Here is a 16,729-nt window from a genome sequence, read left to right on the forward strand (position 1 = left end):
TTAGATTTATTTCTCAACTGAAAAAATGTATGAATAGAAGTAGTATTTGAAACAAAATAAATATGATTCGAACTTCATTGTTTGCGTGCGAAGATTTTTCAATGTTCATTTTGTGCTAAATTGTATAAAAAACTAAAAAACTAGAGTATCTAATGATAAATAACTTGCAACACAGGTAAGATATTAAATAAATCTATGGCCTTTTCATTACATTCTGTAATTGAAGGTTGCTTTAATAATGGGGGTAATACAAATTATTTTATCTGCTTAAAAATCGATAAACTACAATATTTGATTATCCTAAATTATCGATTATATTTACTTTTTTCATTAAAAACAAAATAAATGAATAACGTTATTATTTCTATGCTTAATATTTCAACTGCATATTACTAAAATATAACAATTACTGCAATTTTAATTAAAATGAACAAAAACTAGTTAAAACTAACTTTTTAAAAATTAACGACTAACTGGTTAGATAACACACAATGGATTTTAATTCAAAAATTACTATAAATTTCTACAATCTTTAATATAAATTTTATCAGATAATGGAAAATATTAATTTTGCACTTATTTTTTATTAATTATATCAACATTGGCTAATGATGTTTTGCAAATATGATTTGGAATTCGCGATTTATTTTTGATCTGCGAAAATAAGAAGAAATCATTGATTGCCAAAAAAGGACTGTACGGCGGATAATACATAACTTCGATGTTTTGACCGTTTAAAAACTTTTTTTAACTGAGTTGTGGGAGCTCACATTGTCGTGAAGAATTTGTCCCGTCTTGTTCCTATCGCTTCTTCACTCTGTCTACGGTACTCGTATTAACACCTAGCTGGTGGTACATTTTGATGACAATTTGATGAGAATTTAACTTCAAATTTTTGTTTATTTCAGGTTACAGATATCTAGAAATACTAGAAAATTATTTACACCCACTAAATCTGAATTGGTATCAGCACGTCAAAGGCCCACCACACGGTAGAGCGCTTGTAAATAACTATTTACAGACTCATTTTGAGGACCGATGGATAGCACACAATGGACCGTATCAATGGCCTCCCCGTTCACCGGATATCACCCCATTATATTTTTTTCTTTAGGGTCGTATAAAAGATATCGTGTATGCTTCGCGGCTAACTACAAAAGAAGAAAATAGTTCGGAATGCATTTTGAACTTTTTCATCGCAAGGAATTCGAAACGGCAATCAACACGTGTTTTTAAGAAGAATCCATAAATGTTTGGAAATTGGAGGCAACCAATTAGAACATTTACTTTAGTTTAATGTTTAGTTTTGCTCTTCTCCTCTTAAATATTTTTTAATTGGCTGAAGTATTTTAATTTTTGATACGTTAACTTTTGTTATTCGTTATTCAGTTTTTTCAAATTTCTACAAAAGCCGTTAATTTGAGATATATTAATTTACTAACGTAGTCCCCTTAATTTAAAGTGTAGAATCCAATGGTAAACAGGAAAATGGGGGTTGCCATTTGAAAAAATTGAATTTTCGAAGTTTTTATATAGCGAAATTCGGTACCATTTTCTGAACACCCTATATAAATATAAATTTATAAATAAATCAAGGTTTTCACAAATTTTGAAAGCTGTAAGTGTTATTTGTCCAAATAGAAATATATTTTTTAGTGGAGAGCTGCATGTGTCCAAAAATTTCGAAAATGTGAAATAATTAAAAAATTGTGGACTTTAGGCATACGATGTCTTATATAAAGATGTATTAAAATTTTGCGTAGATTCCAAAAATGTAATAAAAACCATAGGATTCCGCTTAAAATAAAGAAGTTTGGGTCCACTTCCGGTATAACCGGAAGTTTACGAAAACGGAAATTATTTTAGCTGAAACAATCATTTCGGAAAACGATTCAGCTCGTCGTGAAGGACCCTGTACAACTCTGACCCTAACTTGGAAGCCGTTATTGGCCCAGACTTGGTGGGACTCTTGGATGATAACAATTTCTCTCGCTTAGTTTGCCAGCCTGGACCAGGCCTGGTTGCCTTAATAAACCCAAGACTGGCCTGCATCCCTGGTTGCTTGTAAAAATAGATTTTTAATATATTGTTAATAAAATTATAATTTTATGACAAATTTCTTTTAATGCACTCTACTAACTAATACATAAAAATAACACATAATAATTAAACAACGAAGTGATATTATTCTATGTTTTATTGTCTTATATGCATAAAAGAATTTTATTCATGAAAAATTATTACTTTTAATTTCAAGATATCTATTATGGATAAGATATTAGAACAAAACTTTATATAGTTATTCAGAGTTCTGCCCAGTCTGGCTGACTATGGGATGGCCGAAGTCGGGTTACCAAGAGTTCAGCCAGACTTGGGTAAATATGGGATGACCGAGGCCATTATTGGTTTACCAAGGCCTGATTTCTCAGCGTTGGCCAAAGCTAACCCCCGTCGTTCAAGTCTGGGGACTCCTACATGGGCAGTCATCTTCAAATTTGGCAATAATGGCAGCTTTCTGAATATCAATTAACCGAAGGGACATTAAGTATACAATTACTTCAACTCAAATTAATTTATTGAATTGAAAAAAACATTCGATAAGAACTCTGATTTACGCAGGCAAAAGTATACTTGGAATATTTTATTTGATAAAACAAAAAATTTAATAAAATCTCAAATCAAATTGTAATACTAATATCTACTGTACTGTAAAATGAATTACATAATATATGACTTGAAAATATTTTCTCGTTCTATGATCTATTCCGTGTCTTCTGAAATGAATTTCCTGAAGTTGTCTACCGACATGACAGATAATAGAAATGTCAGATATTAGCAAGTGTTTTGAGGTTATTGTATTTTGTAATTAAAAACAGTTAAAACGGTTTTTAAAATGCAGTTGCCCTTTTATAATGACAAACAGATTTGTTAGGTAAGATATATTTATAATAAAACTGCGTAAACCCTCGAAATACAACACATATTGAAACAAGCTAAAAATAAATGAAATGGTATGAAATGAATTCATTTGTATTTACTTTACTTTTAGTTGCTAAAATTACATGTTTGATAATTATAGACAAGATAACATTGTTCAACGAATGCTTTTTAAATACGATCAAAATCAAAAAGATTTTATTTAGGTTGGAGCCATCAAAACATTATTATTAAGAATAATATAAAACTAAATATAGACATCATTTTAAATATTCACTCAAAACGGGAAAGATTTATATATCATACTTGTACAAAGTAGAATGATAACTGATAATCATTATCAAGTAGTGTTTGTTTATAAGCTGCTCTTAAATTTTAACTCAAGCAATCCATTTGTTTTCAATTTGTTGCTATTAACTATAACTCCAGGGCACATATGCAAATCTATTCATAATTGTAAAATTTTATTGAAAAGAGTAACCATGTCAGTTGAAGGACATGGACAAATAATAGATAGATCAAAATCCCATCTAATTACATCAAAACTTTTATGGTTTATGGTGACTATGAGTTGCTTTTTGAAAAAAATCACAACTATTGATTGGCTTTCATTAATTTAGTGCGTTTCAGTAGTTTAAGACTATCTATAATAATGGTATGAGGGTGCATTTATGATCAATACTGTTATCTTTCCAGAAATTAAAATCATTTGTATGATATGAACTTTTTTTTAGTTATGACCATTATTGGAAATATTGGAATAGGTATTTTAATTTTAACAATATTGTGGATAATAACATTATTTATTGTTGTAATTGGAGTCCGATTACAAAGTAACATTTCTTGGATAATATTAGGAACGGCTACTGTGATAACAATTTTATTATTAATTATCCCTACTGATAAGGAAATCCAATTGAATAAATTGGACATTGTAAGTTGTTCCTAGTATACTTATTATTTATTTATTTTCTCTTTTTATAGGAAGAAGATTATTGTTTTATATTCAAGAACATTTTACTGTCAATATTATCATTAAGTTGTGTAGTTGGATTTGGAAGTTTTTTTGTTATACATTGTACAAGCCCTACACATCCAGACGCAATACAAAGTTTTTACTGTGAATATGAATAAATTTACAATTTCCCTTTTAACCAGGAGATTGTTTTCTTCCAGCACTAATTTGAAAAGAATAATAAAGATATCCAATAACGATGAGTTCCTATCAAAAGTAATGAATTCTAGTATTCCAGTTATAGTCAATTTCCATGCAGAATGGTGTGAACCGTGTCATATATTAACACCAAAAATGAAAGAATTAATTGAACATAAAACCAATATAGATTTGGCTATAGTAGATGTAGAACATAACATTGAATTAGTTGAAACTTTTGAAGTGAAAGCCGTGCCAGCTGTAATTGCTGTTAGAGATGGTTTGGTAGTTGACAAATTTATTGGTTTAGTGGATGCAAATATGATTGAAACATTGATTGAAAAACTGGATCAAAAATTATAATAATAAATTGTTTTTAATTATATTAGCTAGTTTTTTCAGTGAATATTAATAAAGTTTTTAAATTGAACCGAAACTGTATTTAAACCCCCATAATATTGTGAGTATGGTGTCAATACAAAAATATTAAGACATTAAAGAAAAAAATGTCTTTAAATCATGGGAAAGAACCCCTTAGTTAATATTAAAAAATAGATAGCTACACTAAAAAAGCTTCTATTGTTTCCCATAAATAAACAGAAATATGTTTTCAATAAAACTAAATTTTTTATTCACATATACAGAGTCCAGAACTTAAATCAAAAAATTCGGGAATGAGTAGATGACGTGAAAATATTGCAGTGACAGACAAAATTTTCTCATACGACCCCTCGCTTTGTTATACGCCTTTAAAGTTGCGAAATCAGAACTTAAATTTGAGTATATTTTCTGAATTATACATTCAAACATTATGACTTTTAAATGGACAACCTGTACAATTAAAAGATACTGAACACACTGTTTATACCACCACTCACGATTACACTGTCTGACGAACGTTTTACCTAACCCAAGTCCCACTCAATGAAATAAAAATTAACTCAAAAAAATGTTCGAAGAAAATGCAAATTTTGCTACGATTCAATATTGCTTTTATAATGATTGATCAAATTAGTAATTTTGCGAGACCCCCACTTGATTGGGTCTCGGGGCTTCAGTCCCCTTTAGACCCTCCCAAAATCCGACGTTATAGATAATGCATGTTTTATTCGCGTTATTCTTCTAAAATCGATTATTCTCCGACAATGTTGTAAGTTTGCTAGAAGCAAGGCATAAAATCATTGTAGAGTAGGACGTATTTAGTTAATAAATAACTACCCAGTACCGTCTAAGGTAAGTAAATAGCGTGAATTGATTCTATGGAAGTATGAAAAGACCTCCTCTATTTCCATGGTCTGGACTCATTTATTGCAATAATTTGATTTGGATAATTTTATTATGGAAGTATTAATTTCCGTGAATTTCATATTTTTCACGTAATTTTGCTGTTTACCGTACCCGCGGAGTTTGCATGAAGTGGTATTGGATGACAGTAACGAAATAACTGCAACTCGTTATAACATCTCTACAAAAAGTATAGTAAACTAACCTAGTGAATATTATTAAATAATTTTTGAATAAGTGGGTAGTGTATTGCTGTTGTAGATTTTTAATATAAATTTGTAGAATGTCGAATAAAAAAGCACCATTACAAGGCCCTATAACAGTCAAAAGTGCTATACCCAAAAATCGGTAAGGTCCGAACATAATTATATTAATTTCTAATTGAAAGTAAAAGTCAACTTTTTTATTATTAGATTGCTTCACTTATGTATCATATAGAGATGAATATGATTAATACTCAGGTAATTAATAAACAATGCTCATTGATGGTAATTACTCGAGAATATAATTAGATGTATCCTTAGCGATAATTGTTGTGTTTATTATTTTCATCATGACGTTTTTCTAATCTGTTTGTTCTCATTTTCATTTATTGTATTTACTAATTTGTAAAAATGTTACAACTTTTAACAAATTTTTATATCAGTATTAAAAAAAACTTTGAAATGAGATTTTACTTTTATCACTACCATTAATCTTATCGTATATCCTGTTAAACCTTGGAATTATATCATTTGTTTGAATATTGTATATATTGAATTTTAGAAGCTTCTAAATGATCAATACTCCAAATTTCTCATTTTTGAATTTAAATAGCTCATGCTGAATTAAGTTAGCATCTAAGAAAGTATTATAATGAAAATTTCATTGAATACTACAGAACCTTCAATGAAATTACTTCCAGCAATAATAAAGGATACCCTAAAGACACTTTTTATTCTTCTCAAAGATATTCCAATTTATATCTACTTCTATAAACTATTTTACATCTCATCTTGTGCTAGTCAAAATTTGGATTGGTTAACAAACAACACATATCTCATGTGTGTATTTTTATTTTATATTGATTATTATTGAAAAATGCTCTAGTTATTTTGGTCTTTCGATATATCAATATAGTAACTACTTTCTAACCCTCTTTTTAATATCTAAAACAGTTAAACTATTAACTATTACCCTGCAACTAATATATAAACTTGTTTCTTTGACGACTTATTTGATGATTTTTATATAAAATTTCGAAATAGAAGAGGCAATGTAATCTGTAAAATGTAATTTTCATTTAGCTTGACTGTTTAAGTAAGTGCAACAATAGATCTAACACACTTTAATAATAGATATTAGATTAAGTATATCTTGATTTAGGCAAGAACTACTTAAATGGAATGGTTGGGGTTATAAAGATTCACAATTTGTGGTGAATGAAGGACCTGAAGTATATTTTTCAGGAAAAAGGTAAGCTGTGCTGAAATAAATAATATATTGTAATTGATAGTTTAAAAATCTCAATTTTGTTTTCGCAATCAGATTAAACCCAAAATTTCTAAAAAAACATTACTATGGGTTGAAAATTTGATAAAGCAATAACAAATTTGTAACATCAGGAAAATTATCCTGTTTTATCGGCAAAACTACCATGATAAGAATCAACTACAAGAGAATATTTGTATTTTAACCTTTCAACGGGCGCTACTTTGTTGGATAGCAGAGAGGTCCTATCGTTATTGTTAGAAAATAGAAATTTTCGCTGACTTTTTGTGTTCTATTTATTGTACCTGCTATTTATCCTCTACAACAAAAGAGTAAAAGTAAATTTCAGTCATTCAGTGAACAGTTAACATTGAAATGAAAGTTGTCAACAGCCATCCATATTGTGCGCCAAAAGGTATTTTTTTTTCAAAGATCTGTCTCTAGAACAGGTGAACGATTGACCAGGCAGAAAAAACCTTCTTATTAATGTGACAGATTTCCTAAGTCTTCGTCATCAGAAAAGAGCTGTTGAAGACGCTGAAGAGACGTCTGCTACATCTTCAGATACAGTTCAAATTGAAAAAATCAAACAGTATAAAGTCGTTTGAAAAGTGTTCAGCATTTTTGTGTGGGAAACATTCCAAAATAATACGTGAATATTGTTTGAATGCCATGGAAGGTGTTAGTGAAGGCAGTTTGTTATACATTGTGTAATCAAAATAGTGAGATAGAACAAAAGTTGTATCCAGAATACAACTAGCGCTTGGTGGTGTTGCAAAAGCCTAAGCACCTAGAGGAAGGTTAAATTCACTATTACTGACTGCCTTAGGTCTCAAGCTGCACCTAGATTAATGAATGTCAGCTTCTGGTTGATAAAATAGAATAGATATTTTCTGCCACATAATTTTCTATTTGAAGTGATGTAAATTTGATTAAATAGCATCAGCTTTTTAGGTACTTAATTGGTGAAGTACGATTACCCCATGTAGCTGGGTGGGTACGTGATACACTCAACATAGATCTAGGTACACAAAAACCAAGAAAAATACAGGGTTTACCCACTGAAAATCAGTACCAAAAACCAAACGTTACCAAAGATGTTATGGAAAAAATTGCTAGTCTTGGAATTTCATATTCCACAAAGGTTAGTTTGATTTATGCTTAGTTTGTTAACCTCTAACAACTTACATTGTTAGGCAGGTCTTCAGGTTTAAATAAATCACAAATTTGCCATAAATCAAGAACAGTTTCAAATTTTCTTTTCAAATTTGGTGACCAATATACTCCTTAATAAAGTAGTATTTTGACATAAACAAACTTTGGAAACATTTTACCAGTGGCGCGCTGTCAGGGTTAGTTGTCACTTTCATCCCCTTATTTTTTATGCTACTGGAGTAAATGTTTTCTAATTTTGTTTTAAATTGCCTGATTATTTTTGGTTAAAAAACGAATAACCTTTTATAGAGCTAAAATGAACGGTGTTGTATAAATTTGCCCCTAGACAAAAGTCTGCAAACACGTAAGTAATTTACAAATTAATTAATTATTCATTTAATTTCTAATAATGATTAAGAGTAAGTAGTTCAAAACAAATGAAAATTATTCATAATTCGAATTTGACGTTTTTCAATGACAAAACAGTTTGAACAACTACTAAGAGATTATGAATAAGTTTTATTTATTTTGAACTACTTACTAAAAAAACATTGATGAAAGTGACAACTAATCCTGACAGCGCGCCACTGGTTAAATGTTTCTAAAGTTTGTTTATGTCAAAATATTACTTTATTAAGGAGCATATTGATCACCAAATTTGAAAAAAGAAATTAAAGGCGTTCTTGATTTATGGCAAATTTTTGATTTTGATATAAAATTTTGAACACCCTATATCTCAGCAACTAGGCCCCATAAGGGTGCGTATTCCTATATCAAAATGAATCATTTATTGAGATCTCTCTGTGGTAGAGCGTTGTCGGTTGAATATAGAAACACCCTGTATGTTTTTTCCGCCTATCTTTATCGAAAGTATACATTTCCAGACCTCATTGTAGGAAGAAAAATCGTACTTTTCCTCCCTGGAGAGTAGATGTAAAAGTGATATCATGGAATGGCTTTAATTATATTGACATTAATAGAAAATATCTATTGGTATATCCTAAAAAAGATCAGGCATGTTTATTTGTCTGCTATAGAGAAGGAAAATGTATCAACTAAATGATTGGAAAAAATACTATTGCTAAAATTCCTAAACAAAAATTGCAGAAATTTTAAAACTACCTAATGCAGTAAATTATACCGGGCGTAGTTTCAGAACAACCTTGGCAAGTTTACTTGCAAATTCTGGAGGAGACATTCTTGCTTAAAAGCAACACAGATGTTGGAAGTCTAAGAATATAGCTGAAGGATATGTGCAGCAATTTTTTGCAAAAACGAAACAAATTTCTAATTCTGGGAGGAAGTTAACCAAATTGATTGTAATCAGCCAAGTACGAGTACCTCAGGTGATATCAGCTGAATAATAATGAAAATTAACATTAGTATAAATAATTATTCTTCCACAGATTAGATATATGTGCGATGCAGAAGTTTTAGTTTTGTAATAAATATTGTTTGTTAGTTTCATAAATAAATTATTTAAAAATGAGTTGTTATTTGAGGAACGCAGAAAAATCATATGTATAACATGGGAATAAGCGCTTTTTTCTCCCTTGAATGAGTACTTCATTCTCGGTAGGAAAAGTAGTACTTTCCTTCCCTTATTGTGACTGTTAGTGCAGAAGTAATACAATTCATAATTACAGAATACTATTGTTGTGATTAGTTGCTTCCTTTTCAGGTTATCGACAGGTTACTTAGATCACATGGTCAAACTATGCATGAAATTTACAAAATACAAAATTCGACATATGAACGAATACCAGATGTGGTTCTTTGGCCGACTTGTCATGATGATGTTGTAAAAATAGTTTCTTTTGCACACGAAAATAATATTGTTATTATTGCATTTGGTGGTGGCACATCTGTGTCTGGAGCTCCTGAATGCCCTAAAAATGAAACTAGAACAATTATATCTCTTGACACATCACAAATGAATAGAATTTTATGGTAAGTAGATTATTTTTCTGTATTATTAGCATGGCTATTATTTTAGGATTCGATTTTTTGTGTAGATTTCAATTTGATGTACTATTTTATTATTATATGGAGGATCAAGACTGATCTGAATCTTCCACTATCCTAAATGAATTATTTAAAATCTTACAGATTTCATTGTTTTAACACTAGTGGCGAAATTGATTTCGATTCAATTTGTAATGAGAACTCCTTATATCGGTTATATTTTTTTATTTATATCGTTATAGTTGATTCTGTCGTTTTTTAGGTCTTCTGGATTCATGGATTGTGTAAGTACTTATCATGATTCTATTGGTCCTTTTTTCGTATAGATGGTATTAAGGTTTAAAAAGGTGGATTGCTATGCTCTATATCTGACACTGCAAATGAATGGAGTAATATTTAATAATCATTATCCTTCCAATTCGAAAAACGTCCCAGTATGGAAGCTATGATTGGCGCTAGAGCTGTGGCAGCTAAGCGTTACAAATAAGAATGAAATAGAAATGTGGGTTTTAATCAGTTAAATGCAAAATCTGGTATTCGTGTGGCATTTTCTAGGGTTGAGCGACCAACTACGTTAAAAGTTTATCTTCCAAATGACAATCTTCGATATATCCGCAATATAGTATGGAAGGAAGTATTAGATTAAGACCCGATTTAAAAATTAAAACCATGATGACAAAAATATCAAACTAATTGCACTCATGATTTTTTTTAAATAACCAGTTCACATACTGAATACACTGTTTACACCAACACTCACGTTTATACTATCTGAATCGCGTTTCGATAACCATGTTATGGTCTTCAGGGACTGAAGATATGAATATCGCCAAAGGTTCCAGATTCTAACACAAAATACCGAGCAAAGCTCGGTCATCCAGGTGCTGTTATATTAACAGCTATATTTTAAATTAGTGCTGCTCTTTTTCATGAATAGTCCAGATGAACAATTCATTTGGTCTGTAAAGTTAAAGGGCCAGTTTATAAAAAAATAAATTCTGACAGGCTCAACAACAAAATTTCTAGAATTTGCGTTCATTATTTTTAAAAATGATGGGGTGGCCCACTAACTTGAGTACCAAGATTACGAGCCACCTTTTACAAATATAATTGCCGACATTGGGGCACTTTGGTATATATATGGGAAGCAACTTGGAGAAGGTATTAGGGTTATTTTGCCGAAATAATGCTGTTAACAAAGAAAATTAAGACACCAATACACTAACCAGAAAAGGAGCAAGTTCAAGCTTTCATTTGATGCTGAAATCATGCTTTAACAAATAAACCAAGCAACTATACAAAAATTAAAAAATGGTTGCCTAGTCAAGTGACTGGCTGGGGACCTAAGACTCCTATATCAATATTTTCATCAATTTGAATACTACCTTATATGTCATTTAACTGGTCAGACTATAACATATGCGTCTCTATTTGAGTCATTGTTGGACCTGGAAAAAACGTATTCATTGCCATAAACCAACAGTTACCAAAGCACTGATTTTCCATGTCATCTACTGAAATCTGACATAGTATTACCAAGAAAACTAAATAATAAACTAAGCAACTATACAAAAATCGAAAAATGGTTGCCCAGTCCAGTGACTGGTTGGAGACTAAGACTCCTAAATCACTATTTTCATCTAGGTAGTATTCAACTACCTTCTCCCAACAATATATGTCCTTTAACTGGTCAGACTATAAGAGATTTGCATCTATTTGAGTCATTGGTGGACCTTAAACCGATCAGGTGACTTTTTCAGCGGTCAGTTCTTCTATTATTATAAACATTAACTTCAAATATATCAGTATAGGGTATAGAGATCCATCTTCATTTATATTTTGGTCAGTGAATCACCTAAGGATTGTTGGTGGTGGCGTGGTATTGATTTAAAATGGGAGTTGTATTGCTAATCTATAAGTAGAATATCAAGATACACAACGAAATAGTTTAAATTTACGATGGCCAAGAACTAAATTTTGTCTGTAATTGTTATTTTATATTTTTGTAGAACAGGTTTTGGTATTTTCTCCTTTAGAATGACACGTTTACTAACTATAGAGTGATTTGAAAAATGACGTGCCTGAGTTTATATTAATTGTTGATCCATATTTGTTTGTTAATGTACTAGTCTTCAGTCATTGAATTATCTATGTAACACTAATCAGTTTTTTGAATTTTCACTATGTTGTTGTCAATCAGACACTTCTCGAAATATTCTCATATATATTGAATATCAAGGTGAAATATTTTTTAGGATAGATGATAAGAATTTAGTCGCTTGTTTTGAATGTGGAATTGTAGGACAGGATATGGAGAGGGAATTGAAAAAATTCGGATATACTACTGGACATGAACCTGATAGCTACGAATTTTCTACACTTGGAGGTTGGGTGGCAACCAGAGCTTCAGGTGTGTTGATATAACTATTAATATTATACATTTCTGTTTCTACAATGGTCGTACTTAAAATTAACTCAAGATGTACGCGTCAACAAAAGTTCTGCAACTCTCAACAATGACTTTATGCAGAAATAAAAATTTACCAACTTGCTGTTTATGAATAAATACAAGATGGAGCTGTTATGAAATGATAAAAAATTTTTTTACTGAGACTAATTACATAATCAATGTTTTATTTGATTATAGGTATGAAAAAAAATATGTATGGTAACATAGAAGATCTTGTAGTACAGCTAAAAATGGTAACAGCCAAAGGAGTTCTTCAAAAAAATTGTCAAGTTCCACGTCTCAGTTGTGGTCCTGATTTTAACCACATAGTCATGGGATCTGAAGGTTCCTTGGGTATCATTACCGAGGTTATTCTAAAAATTAGATTATTACCAAAATGTAAGAAATATGGAAGCATAGTTTTCCCATCATTTGAAAAAGGTTTTGAATTCATGAGAGAGGCAAGTAGAGAAAGAAAGAAAAAAAGGCAACTATCCTGTAATTTAATTGCTTTTTGAGTTTAGGTTGCAAAACGAAAATGGCAACCGGCATCTATTCGTTTAATGGACAATGAACAATTCAAATTTGCTTTAATGCTAAAACCAGAATCTACGTATTTTGGGCTAGTCATTGATGGTATTAAAAAATTTTACATCACTAATATCAAAGGATTCGATCCTGATCATATGTGTGTGATGACTCTTTTATTCGAAGGAGAAGAAAATGAAGTGAAAACCAATGAAAAAAATCTTTATAAATTATCCAAAAGTTATGGAGGTTACCCCGCGGGAGAGCAGAATGGTGAAAGAGGTTATATGCTGACATTCGTTATTGCTTACATCAGAGTAAGTATTTGTTGGAATCAAATTTAAATTTTTAATATTTGAATGAAAAGAAAACGTAGGAATTAGAGAATCTATCTAGATTCGTAACCTGAACAAAAAAAGTGGCCACCAAATACATTCCACTGATTTGCTATATAATAATTCAATTACTATTATAAAGTGTAGGGATTTCGTCGGGTATATGAAAAACACTTTATTGATATAGAATTTAAACAATGAAAACTGATTCACAAGTGATTACAATTAATGAAAACTAAAGTATTTTAATTCGTCAAAAAGCGCGGAAACCGTCATTGGTCGCGCACCTTTCATTGTTCTACCTACTGAGATCGCTCTCGCGTTGATCGATGGCTACTCGATGACAACTCCCCGCAATGTTGTGCTTAATACGTGGGCAAAATATGTGCATATAATGCTTCTGTCCATTACGGTGTCATTAATTCTGTATTTCAGAAATAAAAAGAAGAAAATAATCATGATTTTAAGAGACTACTACGGTTATTAGGGTAAAAAATGAAGCATAATTGAATAGTTTTTTCTCCTTTTCTTTATTACAATTCCATATGAAACTTTTTGTTTATCATTTTTTGATAATAAAGTGTTACAAAAAAATTTTATAAAGAGCTCCAAAGTTGAGACTACACAAACGCTCTTCGTTTTTCGTTCAAAAGCCTTTCCTGCATTTGTTTGCTACTATGTGATTATTTTTTACGAGACCTAACTGCATTGGGTGCTTCCATGACAGTCACAGATTCTTTTCCTGAAACTCATTCTTGTAAGTGCATTTTCTATACCACCAAAAGATTCCAGATTCCAGACATAACAGTAAAAGGCTTTTGCGCTTTTTTTTTGACAAGTATACTGACCTAGTTTCTTTTCATTCCCGAATAACGGATATCTAAAATAAAATCTTATTGTTGTTTCTTATAGCATTACTAGATCAGCTTTTAATGAATTGTTAGATTAGTGTTTTTCCACCTATCTTTTGAACTCAAATATTTCTACCTGTCATAAACGCTACGGGGAAGAAGTGTCGCAATTCGGTCAAATTTCTTCGTATGTAGTAACAATAATCTGCCAGAAATAAATAAAGCTACTAAAATCTGGAAATTGAAAAGCATTTAGAATCTACAAAAAAAATTCGTAACTAGTTTCTTGGCAAGTATTTTTTTCTATACTCCATTGAATCTGACAAGGAATATAATTATCTGCACAAGTAAAATTTGTCATATATAATGAAGCAGATAGAATTTGATTTTGTTTTAGGATCTTGGACTTCAATACGACGTTGTAGCTGAATCGTTCGAAACATCAGTTCCTTGGGATCGAGCTCTTTTGTTGGTGAAAAATGTAAAAAAAGTGGTAGCAGAAGAATGCCGTCAATTGAAAATAAAACATTATTTAATAAACTGCCGCATCACTCAAACCTATGATGCTGGATGCGTTATTTATTTCTATCTAGGTTTCAACCACTCTGGATTGGGAGATCCAGTAACTCTACATAACAGGTAACTTGATAAAGACAAAAATTATAATTACAAAATTATTCTAAATAATTCTAAATCTTGATTTTTTTGTTTTATAGGTTGGAGACAAAAGCTAGGGATGAGATTGTTGCATGTGGAGGTAGTATATCTCATCACCACGGTGTCGGGAAACTGCGACAAAAATGGTATCCAGCTACTGTATCAGACGTAGGAGTAGATCTTTATTTTGCAGCAAAAAGGGAATTAGATCCTAAAAATATTTTCGCTACAAACAACCTAACAAAGTCTAAATTATAAGGGATTTTTGTTTTTTACGAGTTTTGCAAATTGATGTTACCAGTAAGACTACTAATGATCACATAAGTTATAAGTACTCAAATAATTTCCAATAAATATTTAAAATGAAATATTTTTATTATTCAATTAATGGAGAGTAATCTATTGACAACCTTTGATCTGTATTGAAGTAAGGCTACTATAGATATTTTTAATTCCTGACAAATGATCGTCATATTAGTATATTATTCACTTACTCGGTGATTTATTCCTCTTACTTGCGCTCGTGACTCATTAGACACTAATAGGACGAGCACTTGTCCAGAATTAAAAAGATCGCTAGCGAGTAGAATACTAGACTTTATCCACGACTACTAAACATTTGTGTTGAAGTTTTTTTGTTGCAAAATTTTGATACATTATTAAAAGCACTATTATTCTATAGTAACAAATATTCACTGTTGTTAACCTCACTTATCCAAATTAATTCTCTTCATCAAGATCAGACTTTTATGCAAACTCTACATTTTCGCAAAAATGGAATATTTCAAGAACGGCAAAATTTAAGTACATATTTTAAGTCTACCAAATTTTCATGTGAAAATCACAATTGTTAAAGCCGCTTGACATGAAGCAAGACAACGTGCAAGAAATTACATACAATTCTTTAAAAGGTCAAAATATTGCACGTTGCTCGACATTAGCAAGTCTCTTCCAATTGCATCATGGTCGCCACTAATAATCAAAATAGTCGGTTTATAGACTGCTGCCTTGCTTTTGGAGTCTGATGGGCAGAAAAAAGCGCCTAGGTGATGGTGGGCCAAGCCCTGGACAGAGAGGATAAGGAAAAACATAGTTATCTATAGAATTAGACGAGAAAACATACAAATTCATATTTGAGAATGAACGAAGAAAAATTTGACAAACTCCTAAGAAAAATAAGAAATCCTTGGGACGAGAAGTAATATCAGCAGAGGAGAAACTCATTTCTTCCTTGCAACTTGTACGCAATGAAAATGACACCAAACCGATAGTGTCGCAAGTGCGAGAACTTGCATGAAACAATCAGTTGAACTTCATCTACGTATCCTATATACATATACTATACATTCCATTTAAATTGGTGCAGTTTGATTATTACAGAGATGCTGTACCGGACCAACGAACATCGCGAAAACGGGTATCAGAGTAGTCGGGGTAACCGATTAAGTCAACGAAGATTTATAGTCACCTAAAGAATACTGAACAGGCAACGGTCCGTCCAAATAAATATTTTTCGTCTTTTTCATTCCTAATTTTGAACTGTTAATTTTTATTAACATATATTTCTAGATCAGAGCCTTTTTTTCCTCGCGAACACAAAGGTCCGAAAAAATTTGACGAACATCTTATGTAATCATTAATGAGAGGTAAAAAAAGCAGTAAACTTATATATAGAATATAGATTTTCATACTACAGAATAATTGATTATATTAATCGTGAAACATTTAAATAAAACATTAATAAGACTAAAATTATGGATGACTATAAAACAAGATAAATTTAACAAACTTGTTCTTATTTTTCATATTCGGAAAAACTCTTCATGGGATATTTGTGGCTGTTCGATAGTACAAAGCAATTCAAAGTTAGGCTCAATATCTGACAATTTAAGTCTTGGATCATGTTCTGCATTTAACCTGTTTCTCTATAATTTTTTCAGATAAG

The 16,729-nt window shown here is 30.9% G+C and overlaps 2 protein-coding genes across 3 annotated transcripts; both read left to right on the forward strand.

Annotated features, from left to right (window-relative positions):
• The first annotated feature begins 2,795 nt into the window (after positions 1-2,795).
• LOC130904165 (thioredoxin, mitochondrial) lies at positions 2,796-4,520 on the forward strand. Of its 2 annotated transcripts, XM_057816757.1 has the most exons (3): positions 2,802-2,932; positions 3,672-3,871; positions 3,922-4,520. In XM_057816757.1, exon 3 carries the CDS (start codon positions 4,064-4,066, stop codon positions 4,451-4,453), a length of 390 nt encoding a protein of 129 aa, XP_057672740.1. In that variant the 5' UTR covers positions 2,802-2,932; positions 3,672-3,871; positions 3,922-4,063; the 3' UTR covers positions 4,454-4,520. The 2 variants fall into 2 exon arrangements, with proteins under 2 accessions (XP_057672742.1, XP_057672740.1); XM_057816759.1 differs by lacking the exon at positions 3,672-3,871 and having other exon boundaries at positions 2,796-2,932.
• Positions 4,521-5,483: 963 nt separating this feature from the next.
• Positions 5,484-15,152, forward strand: LOC130904166 (alkyldihydroxyacetonephosphate synthase). Its single transcript, XM_057816760.1, has 9 exons — positions 5,484-5,722; positions 6,740-6,829; positions 7,799-7,988; positions 9,681-9,949; positions 12,220-12,374; positions 12,612-12,874; positions 12,938-13,258; positions 14,525-14,766; positions 14,844-15,152. Exons 1-9 carry the CDS (start codon positions 5,658-5,660, stop codon positions 15,040-15,042), a joined length of 1,794 nt encoding a protein of 597 aa, XP_057672743.1. The 5' UTR covers positions 5,484-5,657; the 3' UTR covers positions 15,043-15,152.
• The last annotated feature ends 1,577 nt before the right edge of the window (positions 15,153-16,729 follow it).

The sequence above is a fragment of the Diorhabda carinulata genome, chromosome 2 (assembly GCF_026250575.1).
Source record: "Diorhabda carinulata isolate Delta chromosome 2, icDioCari1.1, whole genome shotgun sequence".
NCBI classification, from domain to species: domain Eukaryota; kingdom Metazoa; phylum Arthropoda; class Insecta; order Coleoptera; family Chrysomelidae; genus Diorhabda; species Diorhabda carinulata.